Source organism: Dendrobates tinctorius, unplaced genomic scaffold, assembly GCF_039654945.1.
Source record: "Dendrobates tinctorius isolate UK_male_01 unplaced genomic scaffold, ASM3965494v1 ptg000236l, whole genome shotgun sequence".
Lineage (NCBI taxonomy): Eukaryota > Metazoa > Chordata > Amphibia > Anura > Dendrobatidae > Dendrobates > Dendrobates tinctorius.
This window is the reverse complement of record NW_027361903.1, coordinates 4172233-4189589: the sequence shown is the minus strand read 5'-3', so window position 1 is coordinate 4189589 and position 17357 is coordinate 4172233. Positions and strand designations below refer to the sequence as shown.

At 46.8% G+C, this 17357-nt stretch overlaps 1 protein-coding gene across 1 annotated transcript in view; it reads right to left on the bottom strand.

Annotated features, from left to right (window-relative positions):
* The window catches only part of AFAP1L2 (actin filament associated protein 1 like 2), a 214468-nt gene that overhangs the window by 29280 nt on the left and 167831 nt on the right, over positions 1 to 17357 (bottom strand). Inside the window, exons 9-10 of the mRNA XM_073556613.1 lie at positions 16796 to 16880; positions 484 to 588 (exon numbers count right to left, since the gene is read on the bottom strand). Coding sequence (XP_073412714.1) covers positions 484 to 588; positions 16796 to 16880 — 190 coding nt within the window. The remainder of the gene's footprint in view (positions 1 to 483; positions 589 to 16795; positions 16881 to 17357) is intronic.

Below are 17357 nucleotides of genomic sequence, written 5' to 3'. Positions count from 1 at the left end.
AGGCGATTGTTTCACTATATGATATTAGTTTCCCATCCATTGGTCAATATCTGGTGGGTGGCAGACCCAGTCAATCAGTGGTCAGCAGAAGCAGCGCTACTAGTGGCCACTACCGGATATTGCAGATCCGATCCTACTCCAGTCTGGATGTAGCCCCCTCTGGTCTGATACTGATGGCCTATTTCCCCAGGAGAAGTCATCAACATCAAAGTAATGGAACAAAAGATATTCTCTGCTTCAGGAAACTAGTGAGCCACCATGTGCCGGGGACCACCACTGTACGAGAGACCCCTTCCCAGTGTCAGGCAACAACGGTCCAGTGAGAGGAGGGCATAGTGCGGGAGTATTACTGAGCACTGATTGACGATGTTCTGGTGTAAACATTTGGGTAAATCGCACGTTACTGGAATCACATATTATATAACACGATGCCAATATGGCGAAGAAATTATAGAAAATGGACAATTAGTAGCGGCCACTTACTGGAGGTCTCCAGCGTCTTCTCCGGACCCTCCATAGAGGCCGACTTCTTTCTTCCCAGATTCATCAGGTTGCTGAGTTTCAGGCCCGATGGACCTTTCTTCTTCACTGGAGGGGGCACAGACAAGAGGACACCATTAATATCGGCCGATTATTGGGGGGCTCAGTGTCATGTTAGCTCCAGGCCAGCAGGACACATATTGTTATATGGATCTATTCTATCTCTGAAAAGGGGTCAATTCTCAACAGAAGATTTCACGCACCTGAACTTACACTGACCCCACAAATCATCGTGAAGGTGACTACACGGAGAATCCACAGAACAAGAAAACTCCAAAAAGATTTAGACCCTCCAGAATCAGAGGAAAAAGGAGCTGAATCCCCTAAACACAGGATTAATGAGGGGCACGAAAGTGAGAGGGCGACACAGGGTCGTGGACGTTCTGCACAGGATCAGACAGGGGAAGAGACGAGGCAGGATTTTATTTTGCCGCTTCCTATTTCTGCTCTATAATTGTCCACAGAAGCCGAACGTCTCCGCACAAAGAGTCATTGTGAGTCCAGACTGTAAGGGTCCGACGAGGGAAATCAGCCTCACAAGGAGGCAATCACTGGAACCAGCAGCAACGCTCCCATACACGGCCCCCATTATCAGGAGCTCAGGGGTAAAGACGAGCGATCGGGGCAGGGTTTCTCCTGTCCTGTATATATACACTGCACAGTACCGCTCCACCTGTATATATACACTGCACAGTACCGCTCCTCCTGTATATATACACTGCACAGTACCGCTCCTCCTGTATATACACTGCACAGTACCACTCCTCCTGTATATATACACTGCACAGTACCGCTCCTCCTGTATATACACTGCACAGTACCACTCCTCCTGTATATATACACTGCACAGTACCGCTCCTCCTGTATATACACTGCACAGTACCTCTCCTCCTGTATATATACACTGCACAGTACCACTCCTCCTGTATATACACTGCACAGTACCACTCCTCCTGTATATATACACTGCACAGTACCGCTCCTCCTGTATACACACTGCACAGTACCACTCCTCCTGTATATATACACTGCACAGTACCGCTCCTCCTGTATATACACTGCACAGTACCACTCCTCCTGTATATATACACTGCACAGTACCGCTCCTCCTGTATATACACTGCACAGTACCACTCCTCCTGTATATATACACTGCACAGTACCGCTCCTCCTGTATATATACACTGCACAGTACCGCTCCTCCTGTATATATACACTGCACAGTACCTCTCCTCCTGTATATATACACTGCACAGTACCGCTCCTCCTGTATATATACACTGCACAGTACCACTCCTCCTGTATATATACACTGCACAGTACCGCTCCTCCTGTATATACACTGCACAGTACCACTCCTCCTGTATATATGTACACTGCACAGTACCGCTCCTCCTGTATATACACTGCACAGTACCGCTCCTCCTGTATATATACACTGCACAGTACCAGTCCTCCTGTATATATACACTGCACAGTACCAGTCCTCCTGTATATATACACTGCACAGTACCGCTCCTCCTGTATATATACACTGCACAGTACCGCTCCTCCTGTATATATACACTGCACAGTACCGCTCCTCCTGTATATATACACTGCACAGTACCGCTCCTCCTGTATATACACTGCACAGTACCACTCCTCCTGTATATATGTACACTGCACAGTACCACTCCTCCTGTATATATACACTGCACAGCACCGCTCCTCCTGTATATACACTGCACAGTACCGCTCCTCCTGTATATATACACTGCACAGTACCGCTCCTCCTGTATATACACTGCACAGTACCGCTCCTCCTGTATATATACCCTGCACAGTACCACTCCTCCTGTATATATACCCTGCACAGTACCACTCCTCCTGTATATATACACTGCACAGTACCACTCCTCCTGTATATATACACTGCACAGTACCGCTCCTCCTGTATATATACACTGCACAGTACCAGTCCTCCTGTATATATACACTGCACAGTACCACTCCTCCTGTATATGTACACTGCACAGTACCCCTCCTCCTGTATATGTACACTGCACAGTACCCCTCCTCCTGTATATATACACTGCACAGTACCACTCCTCCTGTATATATACACCGCACAGTACCACTCCTCCTGTATATGTACACTGCACAGTACCCCTCCTCCTGTATATATACACTGCACAGTACCACTCCTCCTGTATATATACACTGCACAGTACTGCTCCCCCTGTATATATACACTGCACAGTACCACTCCTCCTGTATATATACACTGCACAGTACCACTCCTCCTGTATATATACACTGCACAGTACCACTCCTCCTGTATATATACACTGCACAGTACCGCTCCTCCTGTATATATACACTGCACAGTACCGCTCCTCCTGTATATATATACACTGCACAGTACCGCTCCTCCTGTATATATACACTGCACAGTACCACTCCTCCTGTATATATGTACACTGCACAGTACCACTCCTCCTGTATATATACACTGCACAGTACCGCTCCTCCTGTATATATACACTGCACAGTACCACTCCTCCTGTATATATACACTGCACAGTACCACTCCTCCTGTATATGTACACTGCACAGTACCCCTCCTCCTGTATATATACACTGCACAGTACCACTCCTCCTGTATATATACACTGCACAGTACCGCTCCCCCTGTATATATACACTGCACAGTACCACTCCTCCTGTATATATACACTGCACAGTACCACTCCTCCTGTATATATACACTGCACAGTACCACTCCTCCTGTATATATACACTGCACAGTACCGCTCCTCCTGTATATATACACTGCACAGTACCGCTCCTCCTGTATATATACACTGCACAGTACCGCTCCCCCTGTATATATACACTGCACAGTACCACTCCTCCTGTATATATACACTGCACAGCACCACTCCTCCTGTATATATACACCGCACAGTACCACTCCTCCTGTATATATACACTGCACAGCACCACTCCTGTATATATACACTACACAGCACCACTCCTCCTGTATATATACACCGCACAGTACCGCTCCTCCTGTATATATACACTGCACAGTACCGCTCCTCCTGTATATATACACTGCACAGTACCGCTCCTCCTGTATATATACACTGCACAGTACCACTCCTCCTGTATATATACACCGCACAGTACCGCTCCTCCTGTATATATACACTGCACAGTACCGCTCCTCCTGTGTATATATACACTGCACAGTACCTGTATATATACACCGCACAGTACCGCTCCTCCTGTATATATACACTGCACAGTACCACTCCTCCTGTATATATACACCGCACAGTACCGCTCCTCCTGTATATATACACTGCACAGTACCGCTCCTCCTGTATATATACACTGCACAGTACCGCTCCTCCTGTATATATACACCGCACAGTACCCCTCCTCCAGTATATATACACTGCACAGTACCGCTCCTCCTGTATATACACTGCACAGTACCGCTCCTCCTGTATATACACACTGCACAGTACCACTCCTCCTGTATATATATACTGCACAGTACCACTCCTCCTGTATATATACACCGCACAGTACCACTCCTCCTGTATATATACACTGCACAGTACCGCTCCTCCTGTATATATACACCGCACAGTACCCCTCCTCCTGTATATATACACTGCACAGTACCGCTCCTCCTGTATATACACTGCACAGTACCGCTCCTCCTGTATATATACACTGCACAGTACCGCTCCCCCTGTATATATACACTGCACAGTACCACTCCTCCTGTATATATACACCGCACAGTACCACTCCTCCTGTATATATACACTGCACAGCACCACTCCTGTATATATACACTACACAGCACCACTCCTCCTGTATATATACACCGCACAGTACCACTCCTCCTGTATATATATACTGCACAGTACCACTCCTCCTGTATATATACACTGCACAGTACCGCTCCTCCTGTATATATACACTGCACAGTACCACTCCTCCTGTATATATACACCGCACAGTACCGCTCCTCCTGTATATATACACTGCACAGTACCGCTCCTCCTGTGTATATATACACTGCACAGTACCTGTATATATACACCGCACAGTACCGCTCCTCCTGTATATATACACTGCACAGTACCACTCCTCCTGTATATATACACCGCACAGTACCGCTCCTCCTGTATATATACACTGCACAGTACCGCTCCTCCTGTATATATACACTGCACAGTACCGCTCCTCCTGTATATATACACCGCACAGTACCCCTCCTCCTGTATATATACACTGCACAGTACCGCTCCTCCTGTATATACACTGTACAGTACCGCTCCTCCTGTATATATACACTGCACAGTACCGCTCCTCCTGTATATATACACTGCACAGTACCGCTCCTCCTGTATATATACACTGCACAGTACCCCTCCTCCTGTATATATACACTGCACAGTACCCCTCCTCCTGTATATATACTGCACAGTACCGCTCCTCCTGTATATATACACTGCACAGTACCACTCCTCCTGTATATATATACTGCACAGTACCACTCCTCCTGTATATGTACACTGCACAGTACCCCTCCTCCTGTATATGTACACTGCACAGTACCCCTCCTCCTGTATATATACACTGCACAGTACCGCTCCTCCTGTATATATACACTGCACAGTACCGCTCCTCCTGTATATATACACTGCACAGTACCGCTCCTCCTGTATATATACACTGCACAGTACCGCTCCTCCTGTATATATATACTGCACAGTACCGCTCCTCCTGTATATACACTGCACAGTACCACTCCTCCTGTATATATACTGCACAGTACCACTCCTCCTGTATATGTACACTGCACAGTACCCCTCCTCCTGTATATGTACACTGCACAGTACCCCTCCTCCTGTATATATACACTGCACAGTACCACTCCTCCTGTATATATACACCGCACAGTACCGCTCCTCCTGTATATATACACCGCACAGTACCGCTCCTCCTGTATATATACACTGCACAGTACCGCTCCTCCAGTATATATACACCGCACAGTACCGCTCCTCCTGTATATATACACTGCACAGTACCGCTCCTCCTGTATATATACACTGCACAGTACCGCTCCTCCTGTATATATACACTGCACAGTACCACTCCTCCTGTATATATACACTGCACAGTACCCCTCCTCCTGTATATATACTGCACAGTACCGCTCCTCCTGTATATATACACCGCACAGTACCGCTCCTCCTGTATATATACACTGCACAGTACCGCTCCTCCTGTATATATACACTGCACAGTACCGCTCCTCCTGTATATATACACTGCACAGTACCGCTCCTCCTGTATATATACACTGCACAGTACCCCTCCTCCTGTATATATACTGCACAGTACCCCTCCTCCTGTATATATACACCGCACAGTACCGCTCCTCCTGTATATATACACTGCACAGTACCGCTCCTCCTGTATATATACACCGCACAGTACCGCTCCTCCTGTATATATACACCGCACAGTACCGCTCCTCCTGTATATATACACCGCACAGTACCGCTCCTCCTGTATATATACACTGCACAGTACCACTCCTCCTGTATATATACACCGCACAGTACCGCTCCTCCTGTATATATACACTGCACAGTACCGCTCCTCCTGTATATACACCGCACAGTACCGCTCCTCCTGTATATATACACTGCACAGTACCCCTCCTCCTGTATATATACACCGCACAGTACCGCTCCTCCTGTATATATACACTGCACAGTACCGCTCCTCCTGTGTATATATACACTGCACAGTACCTGTATATATACACCGCACAGTACCGCTCCTCCTGTATATATACACTGCACAGTACCACTCCTCCTGTATATATACACTGCACAGTACCGCTCCTCCTGTATATATACACTGCACAGTACCGCTCCTCCTGTATATATACACTGCACAGTACCTCTCCTCCTGTATATATACACTGCACAGTACCGCTCCTCCTGTATATATACACTGCACAGTACCACTCCTCCTGTATATATACACTGCACAGTACCGCTCCTCCTGTATATACACTGCACAGTACCACTCCTCCTGTATATATGTACACTGCACAGTACCGCTCCTCCTGTATATACACTGCACAGTACCGCTCCTCCTGTATATATACACTGCACAGTACCAGTCCTCCTGTATATATACACTGCACAGTACCAGTCCTCCTGTATATATACACTGCACAGTACCGCTCCTCCTGTATATATACACTGCACAGTACCGCTCCTCCTGTATATATACACTGCACAGTACCGCTCCTCCTGTATATATACACTGCACAGTACCGCTCCTCCTGTATATACACTGCACAGTACCACTCCTCCTGTATATATGTACACTGCACAGTACCACTCCTCCTGTATATATACACTGCACAGCACCGCTCCTCCTGTATATACACTGCACAGTACCGCTCCTCCTGTATATATACACTGCACAGTACCGCTCCTCCTGTATATACACTGCACAGTACCGCTCCTCCTGTATATATATACACTGCACAGTACCGCTCCTCCTGTATATATACACTGCACAGTACCACTCCTCCTGTATATATGTACACTGCACAGTACCACTCCTCCTGTATATATACACTGCACAGTACCGCTCCTCCTGTATATATACACTGCACAGTACCACTCCTCCTGTATATATACACTGCACAGTACCACTCCTCCTGTATATGTACACTGCACAGTACCCCTCCTCCTGTATATATACACTGCACAGTACCACTCCTCCTGTATATATACACTGCACAGTACCGCTCCCCCTGTATATATACACTGCACAGTACCACTCCTCCTGTATATATACACTGCACAGTACCACTCCTCCTGTATATATACACTGCACAGTACCACTCCTCCTGTATATATACACTGCACAGTACCGCTCCTCCTGTATATATACACTGCACAGTACCGCTCCTCCTGTATATATACACTGCACAGTACCGCTCCCCCTGTATATATACACTGCACAGTACCACTCCTCCTGTATATATACACTGCACAGCACCACTCCTCCTGTATATATACACCGCACAGTACCACTCCTCCTGTATATATACACTGCACAGCACCACTCCTGTATATATACACTACACAGCACCACTCCTCCTGTATATATACACCGCACAGTACCGCTCCTCCTGTATATATACACTGCACAGTACCGCTCCTCCTGTATATATACACTGCACAGTACCGCTCCTCCTGTATATATACACTGCACAGTACCACTCCTCCTGTATATATACACCGCACAGTACCGCTCCTCCTGTATATATACACTGCACAGTACCGCTCCTCCTGTGTATATATACACTGCACAGTACCTGTATATATACACCGCACAGTACCGCTCCTCCTGTATATATACACTGCACAGTACCACTCCTCCTGTATATATACACCGCACAGTACCGCTCCTCCTGTATATATACACTGCACAGTACCGCTCCTCCTGTATATATACACTGCACAGTACCGCTCCTCCTGTATATATACACCGCACAGTACCCCTCCTCCAGTATATATACACTGCACAGTACCGCTCCTCCTGTATATACACTGCACAGTACCGCTCCTCCTGTATATACACACTGCACAGTACCACTCCTCCTGTATATATATACTGCACAGTACCACTCCTCCTGTATATATACACCGCACAGTACCACTCCTCCTGTATATATACACTGCACAGTACCGCTCCTCCTGTATATATACACCGCACAGTACCCCTCCTCCTGTATATATACACTGCACAGTACCGCTCCTCCTGTATATACACTGCACAGTACCGCTCCTCCTGTATATATACACTGCACAGTACCGCTCCCCCTGTATATATACACTGCACAGTACCACTCCTCCTGTATATATACACCGCACAGTACCACTCCTCCTGTATATATACACTGCACAGCACCACTCCTGTATATATACACTACACAGCACCACTCCTCCTGTATATATACACCGCACAGTACCACTCCTCCTGTATATATATACTGCACAGTACCATTCCTCCTGTATATATACACTGCACAGTACCGCTCCTCCTGTATATATACACTGCACAGTACCACTCCTCCTGTATATATACACCGCACAGTACCGCTCCTCCTGTATATATACACTGCACAGTACCGCTCCTCCTGTGTATATATACACTGCACAGTACCTGTATATATACACCGCACAGTACCGCTCCTCCTGTATATATACACTGCACAGTACCACTCCTCCTGTATATATACACCGCACAGTACCGCTCCTCCTGTATATATACACTGCACAGTACCGCTCCTCCTGTATATATACACTGCACAGTACCGCTCCTCCTGTATATATACACCGCACAGTACCCCTCCTCCTGTATATATACACTGCACAGTACCGCTCCTCCTGTATATACACTGTACAGTACCGCTCCTCCTGTATATATACACTGCACAGTACCGCTCCTCCTGTATATATACACTGCACAGTACCGCTCCTCCTGTATATATACACTGCACAGTACCCCTCCTCCTGTATATATACACTGCACAGTACCCCTCCTCCTGTATATATACTGCACAGTACCGCTCCTCCTGTATATATACACTGCACAGTACCACTCCTCCTGTATATATATACTGCACAGTACCACTCCTCCTGTATATGTACACTGCACAGTACCCCTCCTCCTGTATATGTACACTGCACAGTACCCCTCCTCCTGTATATATACACTGCACAGTACCGCTCCTCCTGTATATATACACTGCACAGTACCGCTCCTCCTGTATATATACACTGCACAGTACCGCTCCTCCTGTATATATACACTGCACAGTACCGCTCCTCCTGTATATATATACTGCACAGTACCGCTCCTCCTGTATATACACTGCACAGTACCACTCCTCCTGTATATATACTGCACAGTACCACTCCTCCTGTATATGTACACTGCACAGTACCCCTCCTCCTGTATATGTACACTGCACAGTACCCCTCCTCCTGTATATATACACTGCACAGTACCACTCCTCCTGTATATATACACCGCACAGTACCGCTCCTCCTGTATATATACACCGCACAGTACCGCTCCTCCTGTATATATACACTGCACAGTACCGCTCCTCCAGTATATATACACCGCACAGTACCGCTCCTCCTGTATATATACACTGCACAGTACCGCTCCTCCTGTATATATACACTGCACAGTACCGCTCCTCCTGTATATATACACTGCACAGTACCACTCCTCCTGTATATATACACTGCACAGTACCCCTCCTCCTGTATATATACTGCACAGTACCGCTCCTCCTGTATATATACACCGCACAGTACCGCTCCTCCTGTATATATACACTGCACAGTACCGCTCCTCCTGTATATATACACTGCACAGTACCGCTCCTCCTGTATATATACACTGCACAGTACCGCTCCTCCTGTATATATACACTGCACAGTACCCCTCCTCCTGTATATATACTGCACAGTACCCCTCCTCCTGTATATATACACCGCACAGTACCGCTCCTCCTGTATATATACACTGCACAGTACCGCTCCTCCTGTATATATACACCGCACAGTACCGCTCCTCCTGTATATATACACCGCACAGTACCGCTCCTCCTGTATATATACACCGCACAGTACCGCTCCTCCTGTATATATACACTGCACAGTACCACTCCTCCTGTATATATACACCGCACAGTACCGCTCCTCCTGTATATATACACTGCACAGTACCGCTCCTCCTGTATATACACCGCACAGTACCGCTCCTCCTGTATATATACACTGCACAGTACCCCTCCTCCTGTATATATACACCGCACAGTACCGCTCCTCCTGTATATATACACTGCACAGTACCGCTCCTCCTGTGTATATATACACTGCACAGTACCTGTATATATACACCGCACAGTACCGCTCCTCCTGTATATATACACTGCACAGTACCACTCCTCCTGTATATATACACCGCACAGTACCGCTCCTCCTGTATATATACACTGCACAGTACCGCTCCTCCTGTGTATATATACACTGCACAGTACCTGTATATATACACCGCACAGTACCGCTCCTCCTGTATATATACACCGCACAGTACCACTCCTCCTGTATATATACACTGCACAGTACCGCTCCTCCTGTATATATACACCGCACAGTACCGCTCCTCCTGTATATATACACTGCACAGTACCGCTCCTCCTGTATATATACACCGCACAGTACCGCTCCTCCTGTATATATACACCGCACAGTACCGCTCCTCCTGTATATATACACCGCACAGTACCACTCCTCCTGTATATATACACTGCACAGCACCACTCCTGTATATATACACTACACAGCACCACTCCTCCTGTATATATACACCGCACAGTACCACTCCTCCTGTATATATATACTGCACAGTACCACTCCTCCTGTATATATACACTGCACAGTACCGCTCCTCCTGTATATATACACTGCACAGTACCGCTCCTCCTGTAAATATACACTGCACAGTACCACTCCTCCTGTATATATACACCGCACAGTACCGCTCCTCCTGTATATATACACTGCACAGTACCGCTCCTCCTGTGTATATATACACTGCACAGTACCTGTATATATACACCGCACAGTACCGCTCCTCCTGTATATATACACTGCACAGTACCACTCCTCCTGTATATATACACCGCACAGTACCGCTCCTCCTGTATATATACACTGCACAGTACCGCTCCTCCTGTATATATACACTGCACAGTACCGCTCCTCCTGTATATATACACCGCACAGTACCCCTCCTCCTGTATATATACACTGCACAGTACCGCTCCTCCTGTATATACACTGCACAGTACCGCTCCTCCTGTATATACACACTGCACAGTACCACTCCTCCTGTATATATATACTGCACAGTACCACTCCTCCTGTATATATACACCGCACAGTACCACTCCTCCTGTATATATACACTGCACAGTACCGCTCCTCCTGTATATATACACCGCACAGTACCCCTCCTCCTGTATAAATACACTGCACAGTACCGCTCCTCCTGTATATACACTGCACAGTACCGCTCCTCCTGTATATATACACTGCACAGTACCGCTCCCCCTGTATATATACACTGCACAGTACCACTCCTCCTGTATATATACACCGCACAGTACCACTCCTCCTGTATATATACACTGCACAGCACCACTCCTGTATATATACACTACACAGCACCACTCCTCCTGTATATATACACCGCACAGTACCACTCCTCCTGTATATATATACTGCACAGTACCACTCCTCCTGTATATATACACTGCACAGTACCGCTCCTCCTGTATATATACACTGCACAGTACCACTCCTCCTGTATATATACACCGCACAGTACCGCTCCTCCTGTATATATACACTGCACAGTACCGCTCCTCCTGTGTATATATACACTGCACAGTACCTGTATATATACACCGCACAGTACCGCTCCTCCTGTATATATACACTGCACAGTACCACTCCTCCTGTATATATACACCGCACAGTACCGCTCCTCCTGTATATATACACTGCACAGTACCGCTCCTCCTGTATATATACACTGCACAGTACCGCTCCTCCTGTATATATACACCGCACAGTACCCCTCCTCCTGTATATATACACTGCACAGTACCGCTCCTCCTGTATATACACTGCACAGTACCGCTCCTCCTGTATATATACACTGCACAGTACCACTCCTCCTGTATATATATACTGCACAGTACCACTCCTCCTGTATATGTACACTGCACAGTACCCCTCCTCCTGTATATGTACACTGCACAGTACCCCTCCTCCTGTATATATACACTGCACAGTACCGCTCCTCCTGTATATATACACTGCACAGTACCGCTCCTCCTGTATATATACACTGCACAGTACCGCTCCTCCTGTATATATACACTGCACAGTACCGCTCCTCCTGTATATATATACTGCACAGTACCGCTCCTCCTGTATATACACTGCACAGTACCACTCCTCCTGTATATATACTGCACAGTACCACTCCTCCTGTATATGTACACTGCACAGTACCCCTCCTCCTGTATATGTACACTGCACAGTACCCCTCCTCCTGTATATATACACTGCACAGTACCACTCCTCCTGTATATATACACCGCACAGTACCGCTCCTCCTGTATATATACACCGCACAGTACCGCTCCTCCTGTATATATACACTGCACAGTACCGCTCCTCCTGTATATATACACCGCACAGTACCGCTCCTCCTGTATATATACACTGCACAGTACCGCTCCTCCTGTATATATACACTGCACAGTACCGCTCCTCCTGTATATATACACTGCACAGTACCACTCCTCCTGTATATATACACTGCACAGTACCCCTCCTCCTGTATATATACTGCACAGTACCGCTCCTCCTGTATATATACACCGCACAGTACCGCTCCTCCTGTATATATACACTGCACAGTACCGCTCCTCCTGTATATATACACTGCACAGTACCACTCCTCCTGTATATATACACCGCACAGTACCGCTCCTCCTGTATATATACACTGCACAGTACCGCTCCTCCTGTGTATATATACACTGCACAGTACCTGTATATATACACCGCACAGTACCGCTCCTCCTGTATATATACACCGCACAGTACCACTCCTCCTGTATATATACACCGCACAGTACCGCTCCTCCTGTATATATACACTGCACAGTACCGCTCCTCCTGTATATATACACCGCACAGTACCACTCCTCCTGTATATATACACCGCACAGTACCACTCCTCCTGTATATATACACCGCACAGTACCCCTCCTCCTGTATATATACACCGCACAGTACCGCTCCTCCTGTATATATACACCGCACAGTACCGCTCCTCCTGTATATGTACACCGCACAGTACCGCTCCTCCTGTATATATACACTGCACAGTACCGCTCCTCCTGTATATATACACCGCACAGTACCGCTCCTCCTGTATATATACACCGCACAGTACCGCTCCTCCTGTATATATACACCGCACAGTACCGCTCCTCCTGTATATATACACTGCACAGTACCGCTCCTCCTGTATATATACACCGCACAGTACCGCTCCTCCTGTATATATACACCGCACAGTACCGCTCCTCCTGTATATATACACCGCACAGTACCGCTCCTCCTGTATATATACACCGCACAGTACCGCTCCTCCTGTATATATACACCGCACAGTACCGCTCCTCCTGTATATATACACCGCACAGTACCGCTCCTCCTGTATATATACACCGCACAGTACCGCTCCTCCTGTGTATATACACCGCACAGTACCGCTCCTCCTGTGTATATACACTGCACAGTACCGCTCCTCCTGTGTATATACTGCACAGTACCGCTCCTCCTGTATATATACACTGCACAGTACCACTCCTCCTGTATATATATACACTGCACAGTACCACTCCTCCTGTATATATACACTGCACAGCACTGCTCCTCCTGCATATATACACTGCACAGTACCGCTCCTTCTGTATATATACACTGCACAGTACCCCTCCTCCTGTATATATACACTGCACAGTACCCCTCCTCCTGCATATATACACTGCACAGTACCACTCCTGTATATATACACTGCACAGTACCACTCCTTCTGTATATATACACTGCACAGTACCACTCCTCCTGTATATATACACCGCACAGTACCGCTCCTCCTGTATATATACACTGCACAGTACCGCTCCTGTATATATACACTGCACAGTACCACTCCTCCTGTATATATACACCGCACAGTACCGCTCCTCCTGTATATATACACTGCACAGTACCGCTCCTCCTGTATATATACACTGCACAGTACCTGTATATATACACCGCACAGTACCGCTCCTCCTGTATATATACACTGCACAGTACCGCTCCTCCTGTATATACACACTGCACAGTACCGCTCCTCCTGTGTATATACACTGCACAGTACCGCTCCTCCTGTATATACACACTGCACAGTACCACTCCTTCTGTATATATACACTGCACAGTACCGCTCCTCCTGTATATATACACCGCACAGTACCGCTCCTCCTGTATATATACACTGCACAGCACTGCTCCTCCTGCATATATACACTGCACAGTACCGCTCCTTCTGTATATATACACTGCACAGTACCCCTCCTCCTGTATATATACACTGCACAGTACCCCTCCTCCTGCATATATACACTGCACAGTACCACTCCTGTATATATACACTGCACAGTACCACTCCTTCTGTATATATACACTGCACAGTACCACTCCTCCTGTATATATACACCGCACAGTACCGCTCCTCCTGTATATATACACTGCACAGTACCGCTCCTGTATATATACACTGCACAGTACCACTCCTCCTGTATATATACACCGCACAGTACCGCTCCTCCTGTATATATACACTGCACAGTACCGCTCCTCCTGTATATATACACTGCACAGTACCTGTATATATACACCGCACAGTACCGCTCCTCCTGTATATATACACTGCACAGTACCGCTCCTCCTGTATATACACACTGCACAGTACCGCTCCTCCTGTGTATATACACTGCACAGTACCGCTCCTCCTGTATATACACACTGCACAGTACCACTCCTTCTGTATATATACACTGCACAGTACCGCTCCTCCTGTATATATACACCGCACAGTACCGCTCCTCCTGTATATATACACTGCACAGTACCGCTCCTCCTGTATATATACACTGCACAGTACCGCTCCTCCTGTATATATACACTGAACAGTACCACTCCTCCTGTATATATACACTGCACAGTACCACTCCTCCTGTATATATACACTGCATAGTACCGCTCCTCCTGTATATATACACTGAACAGTACCACTCCTCCTGTATATACACACTGCACAGTACCACTCCTTCTGTATATATACACTGCACAGTACCGCTCCTCCTGTATATATACACTGCACAGTACCGCTCCTCCTGTATATATACACTGCACAGTACCACTCCTCCTGTATATATACACTGCACAGTACCACTCCTCCTGTATATATACACTGCATAGTACCGCTCCTCCTGTGTATATACACTGCACAGTACCACTCCTCCTGTATATATACACTGCACAGTACCACTCCTCCTGTATATATACACTGCATAGTACCGCTCCTCCTGTATATATACACTGAACAGTACCACTCCTCCTGTATATATACACTGCACAGTACCACTCCTCCTGTGTATATACACTGCACAGTACCGCTCCTCCTGTATATACACACTGCACAGTACCACTCCTCCTGTATATATACACTGCACAGTACCGCTCCTCCTGTATATATACACCGCACAGTACCGCTCCTCCTGTATATATACACTGCACAGTACCGCTCCTCCTGTATATATACACTGCACAGTACCACTCCTCCTGTATATATACACTGCACAGTACCACTCCTCCTGTATATATACACTGCACAGTACCGCTCCTCCTGTATATATACACTGCACAGTACCGCTCCTCCTGTATATATACAGTGCACAGTACCCCTCCTCCTGTATATATACACTGCACAGTACCAGTCCTCCTGTATATATACACTGCACAGCACCACTCCTCCTGTATATATACACTGCACAGTACCACTCCTCCTGTATATATACACCGCACAGTACCGCTCCTCCTGTATATATACACTGCACAGTACCGCTCCTCCTGTATATATACACTGCACAGTACCCCTCCTCCTGTATATATACACTGCACAGTACCAGTCCTCCTGTATATATACACTGCACAGCACCACTCCTCCTGTATATATACACTGCACAGTACCACTCCTCCTGTATATATACACTGCACAGTACCACTCCTCCTGTATATATACACTGCATAGTACTACCTTCTCCAGTAAGAGAAACACGAGGAGAACATACAAACTCCTTGCAGATGTTGTCCTTTGTGGGATTTGAACCCAGGACCCTGCAAGGCTGCAGTGCTAACCACTGAGCGACCTTGCTGCCCCACTTCTAATTCCCTGTATACTGGGTATAATTTGCACGTCAGATGTGTTTTACCTTCTTTGATCTCAGGAGTCTCGGGGTGCCCATCTGTGCTGCTTCCACTTTCTGAGGCTGCAGAGTGTCTGTCCGTTACTTCCCCCTATGGTAAAGAATATAGTATTAGACTCCTGTACTCTAAACCTTAGCTGGCAGTAAGATTACTCAATACATCAGTCTATGAGTGGGTGAAGCTGCGCTCTCTACTTTCTGTATGAGTGGGTGAACCTGGATTCTCAGACTTTCTCTACGAGTGGGTGAAGCTGGACTCTTGACTTTCTCTATGAGTCGGTTAAGCTGGACTGTCGGACTTTCCCTACAAGTGGGTGAAGTTGGATTCCCAGACTTTTTTTTCATATATGAGTGGAAGAAGCTGGACTCTCTGACTTTCTCTGAGTGGGTGAAGCTGGACTGTAGGACTTTCCCTACAAGTGTGTGAAGTTGGACTCTCTGACTTTCTCTACAAGTGGTTGAAGCTGGACTTTCTTTACGAGTGGGTGAAGCTAGATTCCCGGACTTTCTCTATGAGTGGGTGAAGCTGGACTCTTGAACTCTCTCTACATGGCGTCTGACATCTGCT